The 23237-nt window shown below is 42.2% G+C and overlaps 1 protein-coding gene across 2 annotated transcripts in view; it reads left to right on the top strand.

Annotated features, from left to right (window-relative positions):
• Positions 1–23237, top strand: part of TRPC5 (transient receptor potential cation channel subfamily C member 5) — a 62886-nt gene that overhangs the window by 35218 nt on the left and 4431 nt on the right. For both annotated transcript variants that reach the window (XM_052673258.1, XM_052673259.1), the window contains 3 exons: positions 604–743; positions 4126–4448; positions 9020–9215. In XM_052673258.1, the coding sequence (XP_052529218.1) occupies positions 604–743; positions 4126–4448; positions 9020–9215 (659 nt within the window). The remainder of the gene's footprint in view (positions 1–603; positions 744–4125; positions 4449–9019; positions 9216–23237) is intronic.

Here is a 23237-nt window from a genome sequence, read left to right as displayed (position 1 = left end):
CTCCAAATAGTCCCTAGGCTTTTTGTGCTGCAAGATGCATAAATGCAGTGACTGAGTGTAGTGAATGAATTCACTTCTTTCATCTCTGCTGTGGTGTTCCCAGGTCAGGGAGGGAACATACTGGTATGCAGAAGCTGGTACACTTGTGTTGTATGTTCTGCAGAGGAGGTCAGAAAAAATCTGTACTGTGCATCTGAGCCACAGATTACTGTGGAAGCAGACAATATACTAAAAACTATAGCAAATACAGTAATTTAAATACTTCATTCGTATAAAACAAATTTCATCTGAGTCAATCCACTCATGCTAGTTGCAATTAACTTCAGGTAGTTACAGCTAACTTCAGGTTTCAGATAGTGTCCTTGTGTTTGTATCTGCAGCCCTACATAGGAAATGGAGGTCTTTCTCATATCTCTCTAGATAGCATTCCTAATGAAACTAAAATGCCTCATAATCAGCACAGTTTTGCTTTCTAGAAGACAGAAGGAATGAGGCATTTTTTTCTACACAGTTAATTTATAGTTGTACCACATCACATATACACAGTGCTTTAATGGAAAATAATACCTTTCTCATGACAGTGAACTCTCTTTCTTTCAACAGGTTTTATCTGGGGAGAAATCAAGGAAATGTGGGACGGTGGATTCAATGAATACGTACATGACTGGTGGAATCTGATGGATTTTGCAATGAACTCCCTCTATCTTGCAACTATCTCCCTTAAAATTGTTGCCTATGTCAAGGTACAGTAACTTGGGAAAGAGAATTTGTAATTTGTGAGAACTGTGGTATACAGGATAGAAACAGTCAAAGCACACAATGTCCTGGTATACAGGATAGAAAGTCAAGCACACAATTACAGACGTCTAAGAATTGCTGCTACCGCAACAGTTCAGATTTGAAAATTCACCTGGAAAGCTTATCAATTTGCGTAGAGAATGACCTTCCTTCATCACTACTCCTTGACTAATATTGAATTAGGTTGTTTGGGCACTGGGTGGAAGTTTCCCCACTTGCTGTGCATTTTGTAGCTACTCAGTTGCCCACGATACCTTTTGTTTTCCATGCTGACATTGGATCTCTTTCAACAATGCTAAATTTCATGAAGGCGTGATTTTTAAATAAAGTAATAAAGGAACAAGAAGAATAGGGTTATCTGAAAACATCTACAACCAAGATTTACAATCTTTATTCACTGAGACCCATGATCTGTAGATTACTTGTCTGTGAAAAGTCTGCTGAGAGCACACCTGCTTGTAGGTGGCTTCCATCTGATGTAAAGTAGTCAGCTTCTCTTGAATATACATTCAAGGTTTAATCTGTAGGCAAGAAAATGACAAAGCAACATGCTGGATCTTTAAAACTGTATTGTTTCAGGGCCTGTTGAAAATCCGGAAGGCTGTATGGTAGTGAGTTAGTTTTTCAAGGGAAAAACTTCAAGACAGTTGCTACTCTCTGAAAAAGCAGCTCTGTGACAGCATCAAAGCAAAAAACAGGTCACATCTTTTTTTCCCAGCATTCAGAACCAGTGAGGAAATTAGAGACTTGAAAGGCTGGTCTTTAATCTGTGAGCAATACAGAAAATGTTGAAAATTGTAGCATTCACAAACAAATCCTAAAATGCTAACAATCTTTTTATTTCTCTCTCTCTCACATACAAATTAGCAAAAGAGCTGTGCATCCACAAACTTACATGGTCACACACTGAGATTTAAACTTACAGCCAAGCCAGACATACAAAGGAAGTACAGTTTCATTTATATACTTTGTAAGGACTACAGAAACACACAGACTAACTACAAAGAGCTGTACATCAGCACAAAAAAGAATACAGAATAATTGCAGGGATATATCCGTTTGAGTGCAGATCAGTGCCACTTGAATTAAACCTGGCTAACCTAAGATCTGCTCTTGATAAGGACAACGTCAAACAATACTGAGAAGCGCTTAAAACCTTCTACAGTGGTAGCTCTGAAACAGCATGCCCACAGAAGTTCTGACCTATGTCAAGTAAAGGTTGCAGTATGCTCTGAGACACGAGGATTTAAAACATTGATAATGGCTTCGAAGTCTTTTGCAACAAGACTTGTAAAGGTTTTTGCTATTTGTAGATCAGCCCAGGGCTGGAATCGGCTGGTATATATGCCAATATACCATAGTCCAACATTTCTTAGAACTCCAAAGGATTACATGGACGTTTCTGCCTTCTGCCAAATATCAGGAAAATAAATTGTATACTGACGGTTATGTTTTCCATCCTAATTTTTACGTGTAGACTTTTTTTTCCCCTGATTTGACTGGTTTCAAGTCCTGGCCTCAATATTGTCCTGTAACAATGAAATCTTCAGTCTAATTATAGGGTAAAAATACTTTCTTAATCAGTTTTCATTTTCTGCATTGAATTATCATGTAATGAGGAAGGATAAATATGCCTGTCTGTTATAACTTGTTTGAACTACTCTGTATACTTTGTTTTTCATCTTCTGAAGCCTAAATTGAACGACTCTAGCCTTTTCATTAGGTAACTCTGAAATCAGTTTCTCTGCTACCTGCAGTTGACAGTTCAAAAGTGATTGCTGTTTTCCAAGCAAGGAGCCAAAAGACAATCCTAGCAAATTGCTTTAAAAATAGATGTGAGATGAGGACCTTTTCACAGTCCTTTACATGCATCCTATCCTGGCAGAGAGCCCCAGGGCTGATGTGTTCAGTCAGCATGCAGAAGGAAGCTGTGCAAATCTTCCCTCCAGGAAGGGGAGACTTGCTGATCACATCTATCCACTCCCACTGTTGATTATTGGCAGAAAAGTTTAAAATGTCCACCTGTTTTGTAAATGTTTTAAGACCCATCTTCAAATCAAGTTAATAAGCTCAGGCTGTTATGTTCATGAAATAATGAACAGTTTGGAAATTTCAGAAGCAATCACGTGTCACATTGAAATTCTATCATGTCTCAGTGCCCTCATATGGAGGAACAGTTTAAAACTATTGTTTTTAGTTGCCTCCTTGAAAAAAATGTGAATTCATGTATTGCACCTTCAGATTTAAATGGGAAGTCCCTACAAACCCATCTGCCAGTGATATATTGATACCATTTCCTTTTAAAAAGTATTTTAAAAGTTTTTAGAGTCCTAAACATTCTGGCTACAGTACTAGCGATACAATCCTAAGTACATTATTGCCTTTTTATGTGTTAAATCAGCAGAAATAAATGCTAAAAAAGATAAATAATTCCTCGATGTTAAAATGTCTTGAACTCCATTCTCTACTGCCAGAGAAGTTGTGTGTTTACAACCAGCTCTTTCATGTTACCCATTTACATCTGGCTGCATCTGGCTCAGATAATGCTTCTGCTTTTACAGCTGCATTACAAACCAAGTTAATTTTATAACTGATGCACTCAATTGTATCCAGTATTTTGGCTGCAATTATGACCTCTGCCTAAGCAACTTTCCTAAAATTGCCACGGCAAATTAACTAATACGAAAATTAATATGAAGAACATGTTTTGGTTCTGGGCTGTTGTCGCTTTTTTGGTAGAGGGAAAGCATTCACTTCTTATGTTCCTTAGTTCATTGCTTGTCTTCTTCTCTCCTTTCTGTCTCTCTCTCACATTCATCCTGGAATAAGCAATGTTTCAAAGGTATGGTAGTATTCAGGAGGAAAAAGAGAAAAAAGGTAATTGGAAATGATCTGTACCTACTAAGGAGCAGTCAGAACCCCTTTAAATATTATAAGAGAAGGATGTTATATATCAGTGCAAGGACCTGAATTACCTACAGTTATCCAATTCCAAAGACCTGTTACCAAACTTTAGCTCAGTACAGCCCACATACCAGAAATCCCCAGAGAAAAGCTGATATCCCAAAAATATCTCTAGAGAACAGTCTAAATCTGTAGAGGATCTCATAAGAATTCATTAAAAAGATTTGTTCTGATGAACTGAGCTTCAATCGTGAATCCTGACTGATAGTGGGATCCTGATACTGTGAATTGAAAAGTACTTGTTGTGTCTTTGTCTGGTCAATGTTTATAGGTAAAGCATTAGTATTAGCAGGTTTGAGTTTCAAGTTTACCTCAAAATGATTACAACGTAATTCACTTTTATACCTGTGTTATTTCTTTCAGTACAACGGTTCGCGTCCAAGGGAGGAATGGGAAATGTGGCACCCGACTCTCATTGCAGAAGCCCTCTTTGCAATATCCAACATTTTAAGTTCTTTGCGCCTCATATCCCTGTTTACAGCAAATTCACACCTGGGACCCCTGCAGATTTCTCTGGGACGCATGCTGCTAGACATCCTTAAATTCCTTTTTATCTACTGTCTGGTGCTTCTGGCTTTTGCCAATGGACTGAACCAGCTTTATTTTTATTATGAGACCAGTGCCTCGGAGGAACCCAACAACTGCAAGGGGATCCGATGTGAGAAACAGAACAATGCCTTCTCCACGTAAGATGTTCTTTCCTGTCTGATTTTGAGAACAACTCTGTCCCCTGTTCTTACCTGCCTTTGCATGCTGTGTATCACTGCACCAAAAGCAACATTATTTATTCATTTGTAAATATCAGGTGAGCTGCTTGACTGTGCAGGAAAGGTGTGAGTTAACTGGGGCAGACATTCTGCTGAGCTTTGATGTCAGAAAGCCTCTTAGGTCTGGAAGTGAGAGACAATCATTTTAGTTCTGGTCCAGAGAGTCTCTCTGCATCATCCTGCAACTGAAATGTTATTACTGCTGCGTTCAGTTTTGGCATGTGAGAGAACAGGCATCCTTTCGCTGCAATAACTGTTTTGTCTTATTCTGGGAGAAAGGAGGGAAAGCTAAACAAAATGTAGAAATCAAGAGATGAACGTAGGAAAAAGCTGTATTAATAAATAATGTGGCAGAGCAACAACAACAACAAGAAGCTCATCTAGGCCATTTTTATCCACACATGATGTTGCAGGCTCCTCTGATTCCCTTGCAGCGGGGTGAGACTAAAATCACATCAAAATCAATTTTGCTGCAAATACTAGTACATTACTGAGATGCTGGCATGGAAATTGCTGTGATGACAGCTGGCAGGGCTGAAAGTGATAGCACATGCTGAAAAATAACATGAATTGTCTCTGTGATCTATTTGTTTTAATTACTAATAGTGGAAATAATTATAATAATCAGCCCCCCTCCAATTGTTCATGCTGCTTGCACAGTACTTAACACACAACAGGAAGAGAAATAAATAAAGCACCATCTAGAAAAGGGCCTAAGCCCTGCAAGCAAGCAAAACAAAACTGTTGTCCACCACGTCAGGCAAAATTAAATAAAACTTGTCATCATGCCCAGTAATTCTCCAGTCTTCTTCAGCTGAAGGCTGGAGGTTAAAAAAAGGATTTGTGACATTGCATTGTTATCAAAAGCAAAGACAGCTTAGGCCACATGACTAGGTTGGAAGAGGAAAGGCTCTGGTACTATCCTGTAGGCTCCATTCTTACAAGAAGAGGGAGACTTTCTAAGGATGAAGTCCAAACTCACAAGAGGTGTCCTGGTAGGCCAGGTGTGCTGCTTTTCTCCACTGCAGAGGAGGAACACCACAGACTTGATTAACTTTCTCATTAAACTCATCTATATCTGGAGGAAGTGGATGGAACTGCACTGTGCTAATGAAAAACAGAATTAAAGACTTCAGTCTTTTTTCTGTCTTAATTGCTTTGAATGCTCCAAAAATGCATTGTGCTGTCCTTGCAAAGGAGTTAAATAACAAATGCTATTTCCTTATCTACATCTATATTGATGCAGTAGCCAGAGGGAGAAATGCTTGGCAAGCACCATGTTTGTTAAGTGACAGCTTCTACCTCAGGAAGGGTCAAACCCACGAAATTTAGGACTGGAGTCTGCCTTTCCCCAGAGCGACACTGAACAGATGTGTTCCAGTTCTGCACTCTAGTTTGGACCTGTCTCCGTTACAAACTACTTTTCAGTGTTGGCAGATAAGTGAAGGAAGCAACAAGAGGATTTGACTAAAGAAAAAGAGCATTTGTTCAGCAGGAATGAGAAAAAAAAAAAAGATCTGTAAGTCAGTAAGAAGGCACAACATCTTTGGAACTAGAAATGACACAGAACCACTTAACAGAAGGAGTATGGATCGGCTTCAATACAAACCACAATTTCTCCCACCCTACCATTCAGTTTAAGCCCCCTGCCAAGGAGAACAGAGCACAGGAAGGAAATTGAGGGGGCTCAGCCTTTATGACAGAGGTTTGTTTAAAACAGAATCGCAGTGGGAGGGGATCCATTAGGACTGAGGTCTGCTGGCAGGGGACAGAATGCTCTGCAGTTACTTTTTTGTTGGAGCCTCGCTTAAGAAATTTATTTAACGTATTCTTAAAAGTTTGAATAGTCATTATTAACACCCCCAATACAAGCTGACATTTGGCCCTTGAGCAGATGCACAGCATGGGTGAATGGCTAAGAACGAGCAACCTGCAAAACAGAAAATTACACCGTTGTGCTGGAGAAAGCAAGCACGACTGCAGTGAATTCAAATCAGAGATGGTGTTGCCTCGAGTTTGCTCATAGTTCATCCCTAATGGAAGAAAAAATGTGAAAAGCTTTCAATCAGTCCCCTTTGATTCCTACCAGCATTTCTAGGCAGTCACACAATAAGATCTAATTTTGTAAGGGAAGGAAAAGCAGGGCGTTGTTCGTGTTTGTACAGCTTGTTTAAAATGTGACACCTATTTATTGCTGCATTATTTCCTATTGCTCCCGGAGGAAAAGTTTAATGTTTTTTTGGTGTGGAAGTGTTTAGCATCACAAACACAGATCATGGAGAAGTAATATTCCTTTGTGATAGCAATGAGGTGAAGTCATGAATAATTTAAGTTTTATGCTCTGCCCTAACCATCCTTTAGAAAGCGGAGTGCCTATTTTTTTAATGTAAATGAATGTTTAGCACTGTGATCCTGGTAGATGGAGAAAGGAGAGGATAGAGGAAGAGGAGGAAGGGAAGGAAGAAGCCATTACACCTGACTGTCTGGGAGGTCGTTCTCATGAAGGGTGAAGCTGACAGCTGGGATCATTTCCCTGCAGTGACTGCAGGAGGCTGGGAGAGTTCCTGGCAGAGATGGGGGCACCTGTTCTTCCTTAGCTGCTCAGGAGCATGTTGGAGCTCTGAGATTTCTCCTGTTTGCTTAAGGTCCAAAATATACTCGACAAGAGAGTGCAGTTGTATTACCAAAATTCTTTTCTTAGAAGTAGTATGAGCCTCACCTGAAACACTTAGTGAAAGAGATTGTGGTTCTCACCTGTTACTAAACAGGGACAAAAGACAAAGTCTTATTTCTATTCAAAATTGCAAAAACCAGGTGCTGTTTACACCTGCTTTCTCTGTGTACATGCCTACATGCAAATATATTGGGTGCAACCTGGTCCAATAATAGTCACGGTTATAACTGTGAATTCAAGGCAATGCACAAATCACATAGAAGGTTTATTTCAGTTTCAACCACAAGAACCTCAGTTTCTACTGAGCCTACACTCCAATCAGTACTTCTACCACCAGTAGTTAAAATAAGTTAAAAGACAGTGACTACTCCACTGTTCATAACAGCAAACTGCTCATCATTCTTTGCTTAATCCTTATTATACCATTACCTCGCTTATTTAATAAGCCCAATATCTTGACTTCTGGGAGAAAGGATATTTGCTTTAAAGAATCTTTGTGATTTTGGCCAGTGAAAACCTATGTTCACAAAACATAAAGAAACTAAATCCCCATGTAAAGCATGGCGCTATGTATGGAAAAGATGCACACAGAATTCAGGAGAATGGATTCCTGGTTTGTAACGTATCTGAATTTATTTTTATTGATTTTTCTGGTAAGAGGTCTATTGGATATTTTTGGCATTCAAAAATATCCACTGACCCTAGGCCAAAATGGAAACTCTTAAACAGGCATATAAATGTCGTTTTTTGATGATATAAATGCCACATTTTTGAAAGCCAAAACAAATGATGCCCAAATAGAGCAATTATTTAGATTGCTGATTATGTATTTGACGTGATTGCAAAAGGTCACTTGTCTGGCTGAAGCAAACAGAGACCTGGGATGATCTCATCAGCTGTAAAGCATGGGAGGTCAGGTCTAGTTCCTCTATGGATGGAAGACTTCAAATGAAGAAAACCTTTCAAGCTGAATTAATGTGATGACTCTCTTTCATCTGAGTCATTACTGATCAATTGTTGCAGTATGATGTTGAGGGCACTGCACTGTGGTGGGTGGGAGCTACTTCACAAACAAGCCATCACAACCAGTGTTTTTGGCCACGTGCAGTGCTGTCAAATGGGGTGTTAGAACACTGGCCTGGTTCACTTGCAGTCAAAGTAATGACAAGCTATCAGCCTATCCTAGTGCAGAGGTTCAAGTGGATGTGATTTCTTGCATCTCTCACCTTTTGATTCCCTGTCATAGAGCACTATTTAACTACTACGGTCATGCAGAACTAAAGCATGGACTTTCTAAGCATTTAGTTTATAGACATGTTAATGATGCATGCACTGCTTCAACAGTTATATCTATATATAACAGCAGTAACACTAGCACTCTGTGCCAACTTTAATTAAAGGGAATATACTGTGTTTGTTCTTGGCATGTATATAGAGTAGGAATAGAACCTCAGGTTTCTTCATGGCAATTAGGCTGTTGCATCTCACATGAATATGGTTCTCAAACAGGTGGTGAATTTTATTGATGTGATAAAACTCTTGCAGTCATTGGCCAGTGGGTCCTTGTGGCTGGAGTGCATACAGAATAAAGGGCACTGCTGAGCTCTGTACTGTACTGATGCTCTCCAGCTCCTGATATTGGTGTATTCCCCACCTGATGTCGGTGCTCCCAGTGATGCAGTGCTTCCAATGCTACCAATAGACCTCTCACACCAGGTGACACCCATCCTCAACAAATCCAGGGTTCCTTAAGGCATTGATTTCCATTTCCCAGAACCAAGTAGCCAAGTAAAATTCTGTTTGTTTGTTTTTCCAGACTTTTCGAGACCCTCCAGTCTCTCTTCTGGTCTGTGTTTGGACTGCTGAATCTCTACGTCACCAATGTGAAAGCCAGACATGAGTTCACAGAGTTTGTTGGGGCCACTATGTTTGGTACCTACAACGTCATCTCTCTTGTCGTGCTGCTGAACATGCTCATAGCCATGATGAACAACTCCTATCAGCTCATCGCTGTAAGTTATCCGATTCTCTCTTTGCATTCATTTTTTACTATATGCCTAATCTGTGTGCCTGGCCGTGTGTTTCTTCTGGGATGCTGACTGCTGCCCCCTTTCTTGACAAAAAATTATAGGGATTTCTGTTACTAGCCTGAATCTTGCTCATGGAGGACGTTTTGCTCTGTTATAATGTTTCTTATCTGGAAGAGGCTTATCACCTGTGTTCTGCCCTTGTCTTGTAAACTAACTTCACCAATCACCCTGTCCTTAGCAACTGACTACTTAGGAGCAAAGAGGGCACAGAAAGGGAAACCTTCCCACCACTTCCTAACACATTTGGTTCTAACTTGCATAATTTTTTTGGTATATTTTTTGCTTCTCTCCTACCACTGCTTTCTCATTTGAAGGGATATGTATTGGGCACCCAACGTGCAATTTCTTATTCCGTAGTCTTCCCACTGAAATTAGATCATTTCCATCTGGAACTCACAACCAGTCTCCTGGCAGCTAACTCTGTAAACCTGTAATGTGAGATTCCTGGGTAGCCTCAGTGCTGGATGGATCTGAACTGAGGCAGCTCATGGCTGCCAGTTGGCCGTGGAGCCATTTTCAAACTTCAAACTTTATCTTCAGTCAAATGTTCAGAATTCTACTCTTTTTCTCTACTGTAATTGCATTCTGTGTGCCTCAAACCAATCAGTACTTTTATACTTCATTCTGTCAACAGATAGAAAACTAAAGCAACATGGCTCTGCATTTTAAAAGTCTTCAGGTGAACTACTTAGAAACAATATGGAGCAAAGCTCAAAGTTGTGTGTGCAGCACTAAGGTAAACAAGTGGGTGCTTCCAGTTCTGACGCCTCGTAGGGCAGGCTTAGAGATAGTGAGCTGAAGAGGTGTATTACCGTGACAGAAACAGGTGTTAGGAAAATCGTTTGTGTCCTCAGCTGGTCACTCAGAAGGACAGCTGAAGTAGAAACTGCCTGCTCTGCATTCTATGACTGTTGAATTTACTCTAGAACAGGATGGAGCATAAAGCAGAAGAAAAGAACAGCACCAGCTCTGCTTCTGCTTCCATTCCCAGTTTCTCTGGGTAAACATATGGGTGAACTCTTTTGCTGGCTGGATGCAAAGCAGAGTATTGCATTGTCTGTTTGAACAGCTTACACAACAGCTGGTGAATACCTGCTTGATCCATGTGGCTCCTAAACACGGTTATTTGGTCAAACTGAGTACAAACCCAGACAAATTGGTGATATTTTTGAACATCTGATCTTTGCCACATTCAAAAAATGAGAGAAAAACTGGCCCCTTGACCTTCCAAACAAGGAGGAAAGCAGCTTAGCACAGAGGCATCACTCCTTTATAAGTCCGCTTCAGTGCTTAAAGAGCCTTCTCTTTGTTCACTGCTACTCATCACATTCCAGGGAGACTGGAATGAGGGGTGGAAAACAAAGATGGTTTCTTCAGCATTTTCTCCCATTCCCCTTGCTTTATTGTCATCAGATAGGCTTGTCACCAACACAAAGCCTGAACCTTGGACTGGCCTAATAATGAATGAATTTGTTATTCACTGAAATAGAAACCACTCATCATTCTTTTCCCAGAATAATTTGAGTGATGCAGTGAGACAACCCCATACGACTTAGATCCATCACAATAGTGGCACATCTGAAAGTAAATCTGGGAGACTGGTGTAACAGGTTGGAACCATGAGGCAGAGCCTAGCAAACAAGCAGCTCCTCACAGTAGTGTGGGTGGGAATGCTACAGGATGCTACTTTTTTGACACTTACCCTGCCATACTGCAATTGCTACAGAGAGCAGTGACCTTCGGGAAAACAAGAGACTGTCAGTCCCAGCCCCTGCTGGCATGTTGCACTGAAGCTTTGTTTTCTGAAACTGATGTTCTTGTGTGCTCATAATGTTCTCCTGGAGACAAGTTTGCTTCATATGCTTCTAAGGGCAAATATCAATTAATTTCTTCACTGAAGCAAATGAATTGTTAATAAATGCTGAGCTTTGCAACCGTAGGTCATTTTTCAACCTCCTGTAGTCTACCCCCCTCTGAATTACAGTTGGGCAGGTTGCTGAACAGGGCGTTTCCTCCTTCTGATATTTATATCACACTGAATGTACATTGAGTGATGGCATTCCAGGGAGAGGGGAGGAGAAGGGACATGTCACCCTTGGAGTGGGGTAAAGGTCTCCTAAAATACAGCAGGAGAAAAGCTTCTACCCCATGTAGGGCTGCAGAGAAAGCAGCCTTGTTGTATGTTCATTTACATATGCTGGAGCGGTCAGGACACATCTTTTAATTCCACTTGTTAATAGGCCAGTGGCTGCTGTGTGAGCATTCTTTCTCCCAGAAGTAAGTCTGTCAATCACTTCACAGCAGCTTTTATTCTGGTTTGCTTTTGTCTACTGTCTCATGTATGGGAACTGCTGAGTCACGGCCTGAACCTCTGATTGATCACCTGAGGCGAGCCATGAGCCAGCCAGAGGAGCACAGGTGAAGGCAATTCACTGTGCTGCCACCCATCCTGGACCTATTTAAGAGCTGGCTACCAGTGGGGAAGGATCCCTTCTGGAGATCTGCTCTGCTGGAGTTTTGTAAGTGAGCCCAGGATAGGGGTAAGCTTTCTATCTATTCTCTTTTTGTTATCGTAAGCTGCTTTGCCTAACTCTCTTGTTTATTTTGTAATTATGACATCTTAATATTCATTAAGATTCTATCCAAGAATTTCTGCTGTGAAGTTAGAGGAAGTAGAATCTGGGCTGTTCTTTCTCTGCTCTTCATCATGCCTGCCCAGTACAAGAGGTAGGGCTTGAGAGTTTGTTAAGAGCTGTATGCACCCAGTGTGACGTTGCTGGGAATCTATGCAAGGTAGATCAAGGCAAGCAAAGAGCAAAACATCTACAGAGCTTGGAGGGATTCCTGACTCACAGGAGGAAGAATTGTTCCACAATTTTTTTTAATTTTTTTTTTCTAAGCTATTTCAGACTTCAATAAACATACTTTGCTGGGGATACCCTAATGGAATTTCAATACTGACTTTTTTCATACATGATGTTTTTTGCTTTTGCCAAATCACTGTCAGTAGTGGATTACAGGAGGCATTATATTTCACTGAAAAGTAAACAAAATCCACACACGCAATGAGATGTCCATGCATTGTGGGCTGTTTCAATTTGTAAGGATCAGAATTTTCTATGCAAGCAGCACAGAATGCAAGTGGATGTCATGCACTGCTGGGTCTCTCATCAGAATACCATTCCAGATGTGACAGAAATACCATCATTTGATGTATGCAAGAGAAATATGTCATGATGACAAGAGGAAGGACAATGGGACTGATCTAGGAAAAGCCAGGTGGCTCCACCACTCATGAACAGCATGCAGTAACAGAGTGGGTAATGAGGAGATTCTATGTGATAGACTGTTTCTCATAAAATTGTTGTCTCTTTAGTTGTAGAATCCTCCTGCTAGTTTGTAATATTTTCAGAATAATGTGATTGTGGGTGCTGCTGACACCCAAGCATGCACATCTCCTATGGTCTCAGGGCACAGGAGTATTTTGGCCTTTCTGATGTAGAGTGGTGCAGGTGCATCTTGCCTGGATTTAATCTATAAGTAATATGTGTTTTTTGAAAGCATATTCCCTATGGCTCCATGAGATTCTGGGAAATCACACAAGAATTACTCACTGGATCTGTACCAACCTTTCTGACTGTACAGCCGCAGGAACAGTGGGGACAAGTTTGATGGAAGAATGGGAACTAAGATTCATTCTGGAGGAAAATGATAGGGCTGTGATCTGGATTGCAAGCAGATTAGAGCAGTAAGTGGTACACGACAGCACTGCAGCACTAAGTATCCCACTGACATGTTTAGGAGAGATGCAAGCCCTTGCATCTTCCAGAAGTTTTAGGAAAGAACAGAGATACTTCATGCCTCAGAAATAGCATCACACCAGAGCAGGTCTGGGAAAAATCGTCCTTAAATACTACTGCTGTGCATGAAAATGAAAGTGTTACTTTGGTACATTTAATTTTCTCTTGGTGTTTTGGCTAAGAAAGAATTCTACAAATCCCAAAACTTAGTTTAAAATACACAGCTGGACAGTCTGTGCACATGGCAGCGTGTGGGGTAGCAGGCTGTCCCACTGGAGAGGTAAGGCCAGCTCTGAAGTCCACACTAATTTTCAAGCTGTGTTAAGCATTGGGGTGTATTTGTCTTGTAAGCTCTGTTTCAGAACCATTAATTTAAATTTCTTAGTCAAAATTGAGATGTGTTTGTTTTTGAACTCTGTCTTATAGCAGGAAATGAAATTATGCCCTTGTATGAGCTGGGATTAGTATCTTGGAGCTTTTTATGGAGTAACAAAACAACTGGACTCTAGAAAGAGCGAGTTAAATGCCTCTCCTTTGGCTGGCAAGCTGAATGAAGTACTCTGCCATCTGTTCCCCAGTTTTATGGCCCTCTGGTGCTTGAGCCAGCGCTTCACATGCTGCTCCTCACACCTGATGTACAACCCCATGCTCTAGGTGTGGATAATGTGCTCACTTCTTTTCTCAAATCTGCAGTGTGGCTGTACTCATCCACCCCTCTCTCACTGTGCTCTCGAAACTCACTCATGCCATCAGTAATAATGAAAAGAAATCACTAACTCTCCTGAACTTACCCAGTTTCTCTGTGACATCCAGACAGCTTTCCACTGCTCCCCACTTCCCTCCTCGTGGCTGCAACGCCTCTTCTGAGGAGCAGGACTGTCTCCCCACGCTGGGTGCAGCCTCTAGAATTTGTAAGGGTTGTGGAGAACTCCCAAGGGATTCCCGTTTGAAAGTGAAGGGAAATGCACTGCAGCAACGATGTGCTATGGTACTGCCATGCAGCAAGAGGCCTGAGTGTGAAATCAGCCCTGTAGACTGGCAGTCAGCTTAATTGCTTTTTGTTAGCGAGCTGAAGGATTCATTTGAAGGTGTAGAACTGTTTGTCTTTTTGCTGGCTCTGGCCTAATTACATATAGCCCATGGACTTGAATCAAGTTGTTAATATTCGCCTGGTGTTTGCAGAGCCTCTAAATGGAAGTACTCCATGTGCTCTGACTTCATGTGCAGCATCTTTCTTCGGCTGTTAAAACAAGACCAAGCAGATTTTCCGTCCTAGGCCCAATCATTCTGCAAGGCCACACCTGTACATGTGTCAGCAGGATTGAAAAGTGAATGCTTTCTGTTGTTTTTCATCTTCATCTGACCGCATGTGCCAGAGTGTCCACACCAGTCTGGAGCTTATTCAGAGCAGTGGAAACACTACAATTAAGTAAAGAACAAGGAGAGCTTCCAATGTGCCGATTAACCCTGGTTGATCTAAGATATTATAGGGAATTTGCTGGCATTTGTGTGGGTAGCTTTTGTTTCCTCTGCTGTAGTTAGCACACCAGTGCCCCACAGGACAGGTCAATAATTCTCTGCCCATTATGTGTGAAGCAGCACAGCAAGGTTTGCTCTTGCTACATGATAGAAATGGAAGTATCCAGATGGAGCTACATAGGTTGCAGCCCCCTGCATTATCCCATCTTTTATTTAGAGCTGACAAGCTCAATTAGCATTATCTTCTGCTTCTGCATCAAGGGGATTTTTATTTATTTATTTATTTTTAGGAAAGCAGAGGAAAAAAGATTAACTGAAAGAAATGGGAGAAATATTTTTGAGGGAAGAGCAGTCAAAAATAAAAGGGATTTATCCTCTAAACTCTCACCTGGCAATGAGCAATGGGAGCAGCTATACCGAGTCCTCTGAACCATGCCTTTTTGGATTCCAGTGCTTCATGGATTTCCTCCTCAGTATACTGAAATATAGCAAATAAGATGATGCTAATTATGCAGGTGAAACAGGATGCATACATTTCCATCCAATTAAATGGGAAGATGTCTGTTATCCTGGGTGCAGTGCTGGAGGTCCTTGCCTGCAGTTCTGTGCTTGTAGAGCTTTGGTGTCCCCATGGCTGCAGACCCTGTTCCCAGGATCTTTGGGAGAAACAGGAGAAACAAGGCCTTCATCTCTTACATCAGTGCTGTGTGTCTGGCTCAAGATTCAGTTAAGGGATTTGAATGATCTCATACATTTATAATGGTTCCCTTTCTTTTGCCTCAAGGATATATTTAAACAATCAGAATACTTAGCCCTGGTTTTTCTTTTTTGAGCAATTTTTCAATTTTTTGGCAGCTAAGCTCCTGCACTCTATTTAAGCACCTATGCATGCTGATGTCTGGAGCTGTCAGCAGCTGCTTCTCCCACTAGTGGCTATGACCTTTACAGACTCATAACAGACGCAGTCTGTCTCCACTCCTGCTGAAGATAGGCAGGTCATGGCCAGTTACAAAAGCAAAAAGTTAGAAAAGCATTTGGTACCTGAATGGTTTTATTAACTCTGAAAGTTTGGGGATGTTCATACTATTCTTTTTTGGTACTTAAGGATGGAATCTAAAGCTGCAGATGTATGTGTATAAAGAGGTTGTTAAGCCTAAAGAGATACTGAGGCTCAGGGACATTCCTGCAGTACATGAAAACAGTTGTGGTCAGATCAGTAATGAATGTTCTGTTGTCGCTGCCTTTCCTGGTTAGCTGGATGAGACCAGATATTTTCCTAATACTTGTGTGGCACAGGAGTTGGTGGCAAAGAACATCAGCTGTATTTTGTGTAAAATCATAATCGGAGCTCAGATCTGAGAATTACAAATGGTTCAATCTAGATAACACATAAAATGAGCCACTGGGGCTTTAAATGCCTGCGGGAGTAGCTGACACCACATTTCCTGGGTGAAAGCACACCCTTGTGACAGCACAGACTGGATCCTGGGATCTGAGAGTCCCAAGTGGATCTGAATTGGGATTTTGTTTCTTGGGACCACTTGCTCTTATAGGAAAGAACAGTTACAGAGAAGTACGTGATTCTCCTTTATATCTGCCTCTCAGCAGTCTAGCAATAAAATTCAGGGTATTTCTTCTTCCTTTGAAGACTCAAATCCCAGGTTGATCTGCTATGCAGAAAAAATAAATGTGATATTCTGGAAATAGTGTGAGCAGAACTGAGTCTTTCTCAGTTCATTTTTGCCATGGTATATTAACGTGGTCATCAGTGCTCAAGTACTACAGGTTAGATACAGTTTTTCAGCCCACCATTTCTCCACGGGCATGTGTGAATTACTTGATTTTGACCTGGCTGGAGGTAGTTACCATTATCAGCACAGATACTCCTTATCTCTCTGACTTCCAGCTTGAAAGGATGTCCTTATCAGCAGTGATAAGGGAGAGAGTGGATGACAGGAAGAACAAAGCCTTACTGATACCTCTCTCATTGTTTCTTCTTGCCAAGGTTCTTAGAGAACTATTTGTCTACATGACCTTCACACTTCTCTATTTGACTATTAATATAAAAGCTGAACTTTGTCAGAATATGACTGAACAGAAAAGAGTAGATTCAAATAATTTAACTGCACTAAAACCAGCACAATCTACAGTTCTGTGTTCTCTCCAATACACTATTCCCTGGCCTTCTCATTAGTTATCATTGTTTCCATCCAGTGTGCTGGTGGGAGATTAAAGGTAATTGATGAAAACCTGAATACATTGTGGAATGTGGTACACTGCAAGCTATAATAAAAGTTTTAATTATGAATATATTCTGCACGTGGAAGATATAAATAGAGATGCTCAAGCATGCATTTTCCTAGTACAGATAAACTGATTCCCTGGAGCTGGGGAAATCAGTACAGAGGTGCATTTTGGGGAAGACACGGCTACGCAACAGAAACATCACTGGTTCTTCTCACTGCCCAAGAGGCCCAGAGCATATCTGGGGCAATACCCAAGCACAGAGAGAAAAAATTCCCAAAAGGACTTTATGGAAATTAACTGGGACCCATCAGACTTAACCTTGCCCGGAAAGAATGTGTGCTTGAGAAAGCAAGCAGCTAATGCTGAGGTACAATCAGATTTATATGCTAAGTCCTTGGAAAAGATTTGATAGCTCCTAATGCAGGAGTCTCTGTGAAGATGGTGAAGATAACTTGCATTTTATTTTCTTCAATACAGTTTAAAGCATTAAGACTACCATTCCTGTGGGCATTTGAGCCACCATGCTTCCTCCCGCGTTGCAGCACCAGCACAGGCTGCCCTGCTGCCACCAGCCCATGGCAGTGGACATTACTGGGGCTGTGCAGTGCAGCACACAGCTGAGTGCTGCTGAGAGGTTGCAGTCCTCTCCTGCTGGCAGGGTGAATGCTGTCTGGGCAGAGATGCAGGTAAAGCATCAGTCATGCCAGGTAGGGGTGCTGTTGTGTCTTGCACCTTTCCCACCTTCTTTCCCTCCCTTTCTGTTTCACTGCTACGTCTCATTTTCTTTGGGGGGGGGGCGTCACATTATCTTGATATGTCAGCTGCTTTATTCCTGTGCATAAGAAGGCACACTTTTGGCACAGCTGGGTCCACTGGGCACTGAAAGGCACACCATGCTGCTTCCCTGCCAGGTTCTCCTGGAGTGCTCACATCTGGATGCACTATTGTGTGCATGGTATAGTGCTGCAGTGGTGTCCTAGCAGAGAATTCCCATGCTCTTCACGTGACCTTGTGTCTTCAGAAGCCATGAGTGGTTTTCTTCTCCATTGCAACCAGTGACCAATTCCTCTTCTATATTTTTCCATCTGGTTTGACTATGCTCCAGATATGGTGTCCTTTATCCATCTTGTGACATGGAGCAATTACTGTGCTGCATGTCATACTGGCCATCTCCTTGGTCTGTTTGAAGTGATCTTGGAAGACATTGGAGACCTCAAAACAAAATCCTTTCATAGCTCTTTTTGTTAGCATGTTGTGCTATGGGCTGCACCACAGCTAGGCTTTTATCAGGCGTTCAAGTTTTAAAGGCTCAGTCTCTGAGCCCTTACTGCCTCCTGTACTTTGCTGAAATCAAGCCTTCACCTGTATCTTGGCCCAGGAATTCACTTTTCTCGTACCCCAGTGTCAGTATTTGTGCATATTTCTGAAGACCTGCATAGGCTTTATGAAAAAGCTTCTCTGTGCTGCAGCTGAGGAGCAGCACTCCCTTCCAATGCCGACACTATCCCTTCTGCTTGCCACGCTGCATGCTGTGTGCTCTGTGCTTTCCAGACATGTTCTTCCTCACCCTGGGTATTCCTCCACCCTGTGTGTGCTGCTCCATGTCTCTGCAGAGCCATCCCCCTGGCCGTGCTCCTGGCATTGCCTGCTGCTGCCCAGGGCCTGGGTGCTCTGCCTGACATGGCGCGATTCATGCCAGACAGTGCTTTCATCTCTCCTTTGTCTGCCTCATTCCCTGACTGTTCTAATTGCTTTTTCTAATGCTAGATTGTCCTCCTTTAGTAATTTTTCTTGTATTATTTTTGTGATTGATCCCATTAAGTTCTTATCCTTCAGTATGTCATCCCCAGCTTTGAAAGCAAAGTCATTTGTTGTCAGCTGCAGCTGAATTACCTATGCATTAATTGCCTTTGTAGGTCCCAGATTTTGCTCATAGATGGCTTTTTCCTTTGTACAAAATATTTCTCTTTGAAAAATATTCAGCACCAGCTCAAACAGCCTGCTTGGATTTTTGCTGCTTGCTTCTCTGAGCTTGTTATTAAGCCCCCAATCTCTGCTGATGTTATTAGCAGTTTGCACAACACATATTACAAAATTAACAGTCTTGAAACTGCAGAAAAGTTGTCTGTGTCGGGCTCTGCAAAGATTAACTTTCCCCTGGCACTCTTTCTATACTGCTTTCTGTTCAAGACACACAAGGGCATATTTTTTGTGCTAGCCTGTTTGAAAGCCATTACTGATGGATTTTCTGTGCTGTCACTCTCTGGATTTATCCTGCAAAGAGCAATAAAGAGTCAAAGGAGATAGAAATATACTAAATACAGTTTAATGACTTTCCTCTACTCTTAGCAGCTCAGCTGGTGATACAACAAAAAGCACCTTTGACATTCCTGTGCCTCTGAGGGAATGAGCCCCCCCCTTACTCACCAGCTGCAAATAAGACATGTCTGTGACCTCCTTTAAAAGTGGGTGATGCATCTCCTCCTTCTTCCCTGGAGGAAAGTAATACAGCTTGGGCCCTTCCTGACCTTTTTTGCACCTCCTGGGATAGCAGCAGAGCTGTCCATGCAGACATCCTGCTGGCTGCTGCCAGCCTTCCCTGCACAACACGCTGCCCTGCTTCTGCGGTGCTCAGCCACTGCCAGACAGCCTGGTCCTGGGGGCATTATCACAGCCATCTATATCTGCATCTGACAGGCAGCAGCCTGATTTCCAGCTTAGCCCACTGACTGTTGTGTAATAAAGCACAAGAAAGGCATACACGGCCCTTTTTTTGTGCCAGCTAGAAAGATGCCAGACATCTTTATTCATTATTCTGTGCAAAGGGGTGTGGGGAGGATTTGTATCCTAGGAACACACTTCTTTACTCCTGTTGAGTAAAGAGATAAGCCCTCGTGCAACACTTCATAGCATAAAGAAGCTGAAGCAGTTGCTTGTTTTGTGATTGTGGAAAAGTCTGAAGGTATCAGATCGCCTGAATGCCCAACTTTACTGTCATCCCTATGCTGCTCTCACTGAGTGCTTGTACCATGGCCATACGCCAGCCTCATGCAAGCTGAGCAGGGGTGCAGCATCAGTGAGTATGGAGCTGTCAGAACCCATTTCAGCCTGCAGAGGAAATGCTAAGTCACAACCTGAAGCAGTGATTGAGCACCTGGGGGGAAGGCAGGGCCAACCCAGGAGAGCTCAGGTGCATGCAATGTACTTGAGTGATTGGAAGGGGTGGAGCCAGGATCAACCCCTTTTCATACCTCATTTAAAGGTTGGCAGGAGGAGGTGAGGGTATCATGTTGGAGTTCCCTGCCTATCTGAAGTCTTGTGAAGGTAAGCAGCTGGTTTTCCTTTATTTCTGTGTCTGTGGTTGCTGTATTTGGGCTTGCTCTTGTTTGCTGTAGCTAAAAACTTATCCACCCTGCTATTATTGCTGTACTTTCCATCATATTATAGCATTACACAGACTGGAGCTGATGGAAACTCATATTCATCATAGAGCTTTCAGGGATGCTGCTTCAAGGGCCATGAGATTAGGCTCCTGTGTTTGCCAACAGGATTGTGCTAAGTTACAAGTGACAGTATTTTCCTTCAGCTTTTCAGCCACCAGGGAGCCTAGACGCTAAATCCAAGAACAAGCTGAGGAACCCAGGTGGAGTGGTAGCAGTAGCCACCTGACACAAGGATGAAAGTGCACTCTCATGCTAGCGATAGCAAGAGAGGGAATGGCCTCAGCATGCCCCAGGGGAGGTTGGGGATTGGGTGATAGGAAAAACTTCTCCAAAAAGAGTGGTCAGACACTGGCACAGACTGCCCGATGGAGTCACCATCCCTGGGAGAGCTGGAGAACTGTGAAGATGTACTTTGAGACGTGGTTCAGAGGACAGTAATTGGTGGTAGGTGGACAGCTGGACTATAGATAATGTTAGAGGTCTTTTCCAACCTTCATGTTTCTCTGCTTCTATGAGGGAGCCTCCCAGCACTGGGGCTGTGCTGGCTGGTGCAGTACCAGCCAAAAAAACAGGAAGTTATTTGGCAATGCGTGATCTAAACCATATGGCCGGTAAGGAGATGGCAGTAGTGATCTGTGTTTTAAAATAATAATAATAATAATAATTACAAGATGTAAACAACAGACTTTATATACAGAGATGAAGATGGAGATTAATGCTTGAATTATCCTGTGTAATTAGTGTAGCAGGTAATTATTTAAAATCTGGCACATCTGTGAATTCATCACTTTGACTGAATTAAAGAATCTTCACAACTGCTGCAGTAAGTTGGCTCCAGCAATCCCCCAGGGAAATCTTTATGGGAGATTAATTTAAACTTCAAATGGCAGAGATTTGCGAGAGGATTATGTGGCCACTATGACACATCTGCATTGTGATTGTAAGTGATACTTTTTTTTTTCCTCAGAGAGAAACCGAGCATTGTTTCTTTAAGTTCACGCACTCTGAGTGTGAGGGCTCAGCTCTCCTAGAAGCAGAGTGTTCTGCAGCTGAAATGAGCAGTGCTCGAAAGGAAATAGTGACAAGAGCAAAGGCAACAAAACAGGAGCCTGAGGAGAGGACAAAGAATTCCAAACTTGGATTTAAATTCCTAATGCAACAAGGTCACGCTTGCAAAGCTAACAGATGTTTCTTTAGCTTATTATAAAAGTTGCAGAAGTTGTTGTATGAAAACATTACATGATCTGCTGTGGCCCTGCAGGAGCCTTCAGACTGTCCATAGCTGTGGAGCTTTGTATGCGGTGGTCAGGCCTGGGCTGGGTATCAGGTGATTGCTGAAGTGTGGTGCTGCTGGTATTCATCACAGGGAAGTGAGTTCACAAAGCTGCTGCTTCACACGCAGGTTCACTACTCATAGCACTGAAGAGAGCTCTAACCAAGAAAACGGTGGTTTCCTGCCCCCCCCCCCCCCCCCCAACAAAACAAAACAAAAAAACAAAACAACAACAAAAAACAGTAAAACTAAAGTCTCTCTCTTCTGTGCACTTCCAGCTCAGAACTGCTGCCAGTTCTCAGCTGATTTGCTCAGGTTCTCAAAACATCAAGGTGAGTAACTGAGACAGGCTGAGTTCATCAACCCCAGGGGAATTAACAGCAGTAAAAGAGAGGAAGAGAAATAACAAAGACATGTGGAGTACAGTATGGGGTGCCTCTTTTAAATGAGGGTATACTGTGCTCTGTGACTAAGACTGTGAAGAAGTACAGGTGAAGCATGTCAGCACTCCTGATCCTGCCCCAGCACTGGCTGCAGCCAGCTGTCATGGACACTTGTAGAAGGGATGGATTTCTAGGGTGGATATCTAGCCAAACATACATCTCCCCTCTGATTCCCCATTAGGACCTTTATGTTTCTGCATTAACAAACCTGGAGTATATGTGTCTCTAAGTAACAACCTTGTGCTCTCTCTCACTGTCTTAAGCTGAACCCGCAGATATTGCTGTCAGTGTTTCCAAGTGTCTGTAGTTCCTTAAAACGTGACTGAGTAACCCAACACATCTCATGCTGCCAGGCATGATCTGCATATTTCCCTACAGAGTGCTTCAGAGACTCGATCTATCAGTGCACCAACTGTCTGCAGCCTCTTCACATGTAGTCACTGATGGATTTTTTCCCCTTTTGCCTTGCAGTGAGCGTGTCCAGGGGGAGATGCAGCTCAGGCCCTTGTATTTTGAGCTGATTCACACCATCTGCAGAGACTAATGTGCTCCTCAGCCAACAAGGCAGTTGTTTTAAATCAAGAGCTGCACGTAACTTGAGAGTGCTATTAAAATGGAGTTGAGCTGCACCTCACTGTTGAAATTGTGAGCACATTTTAGCCATGTCAGAGCATTGGAGCATAGCCAGAATGCCAGTGTAGTAATTTCTGGGGCATGATGTTCAGACATATTTAACTCCCTGTCCTACACTTCACGGTGTAGTTTTGAGGGCTGCTGCCTGCCCAGGCTCTACAGATTGAATGGCAAATACCTCAATTCAGGGATCACCATTTTGCATTTTGGAATTCAGTTTTGCAATTCATTGCAATTCATTTTTGGTGATGGTATGAACACGTATCTCTGTAGCTGTAAAATGATACAAGTAACTTTCCACCTTTACTTCATTGGGATGAAAAGCACTAGAGCAAAGCAAGCAGGCACAGTGTTGTGGTGATAGCATAAAAAAAATCAGTAAGCTGTCTCCAATTTGGTGTAGTGATATTGCAGAGGTGAGATTTAAAACATGGCATGCAGTAAAATGTTACCACTTGTTTATAAACAAGTGCTGAGTTAATAGATGCTATAAAAATATCAACAAAAACTATGAAATATCTTTTTCCAGGGAAAAGTGTGAGAATTCATTGGCTTTTGACATGAGAAACAACAGTTTGTGGTAATACAAAAACTAGCAAAAAGCGAAAGAAAAACAGTATCCCTGC

The sequence above is a fragment of the Tympanuchus pallidicinctus genome, unplaced genomic scaffold (genome assembly GCF_026119805.1).
Source record: "Tympanuchus pallidicinctus isolate F22 unplaced genomic scaffold, pur_lepc_1.0 scaffold13, whole genome shotgun sequence".
Lineage (NCBI taxonomy): Eukaryota > Metazoa > Chordata > Aves > Galliformes > Phasianidae > Tympanuchus > Tympanuchus pallidicinctus.
Note: the sequence above shows the minus strand (reverse complement) of the source record. Positions and strands in the feature narration are given on the sequence as shown.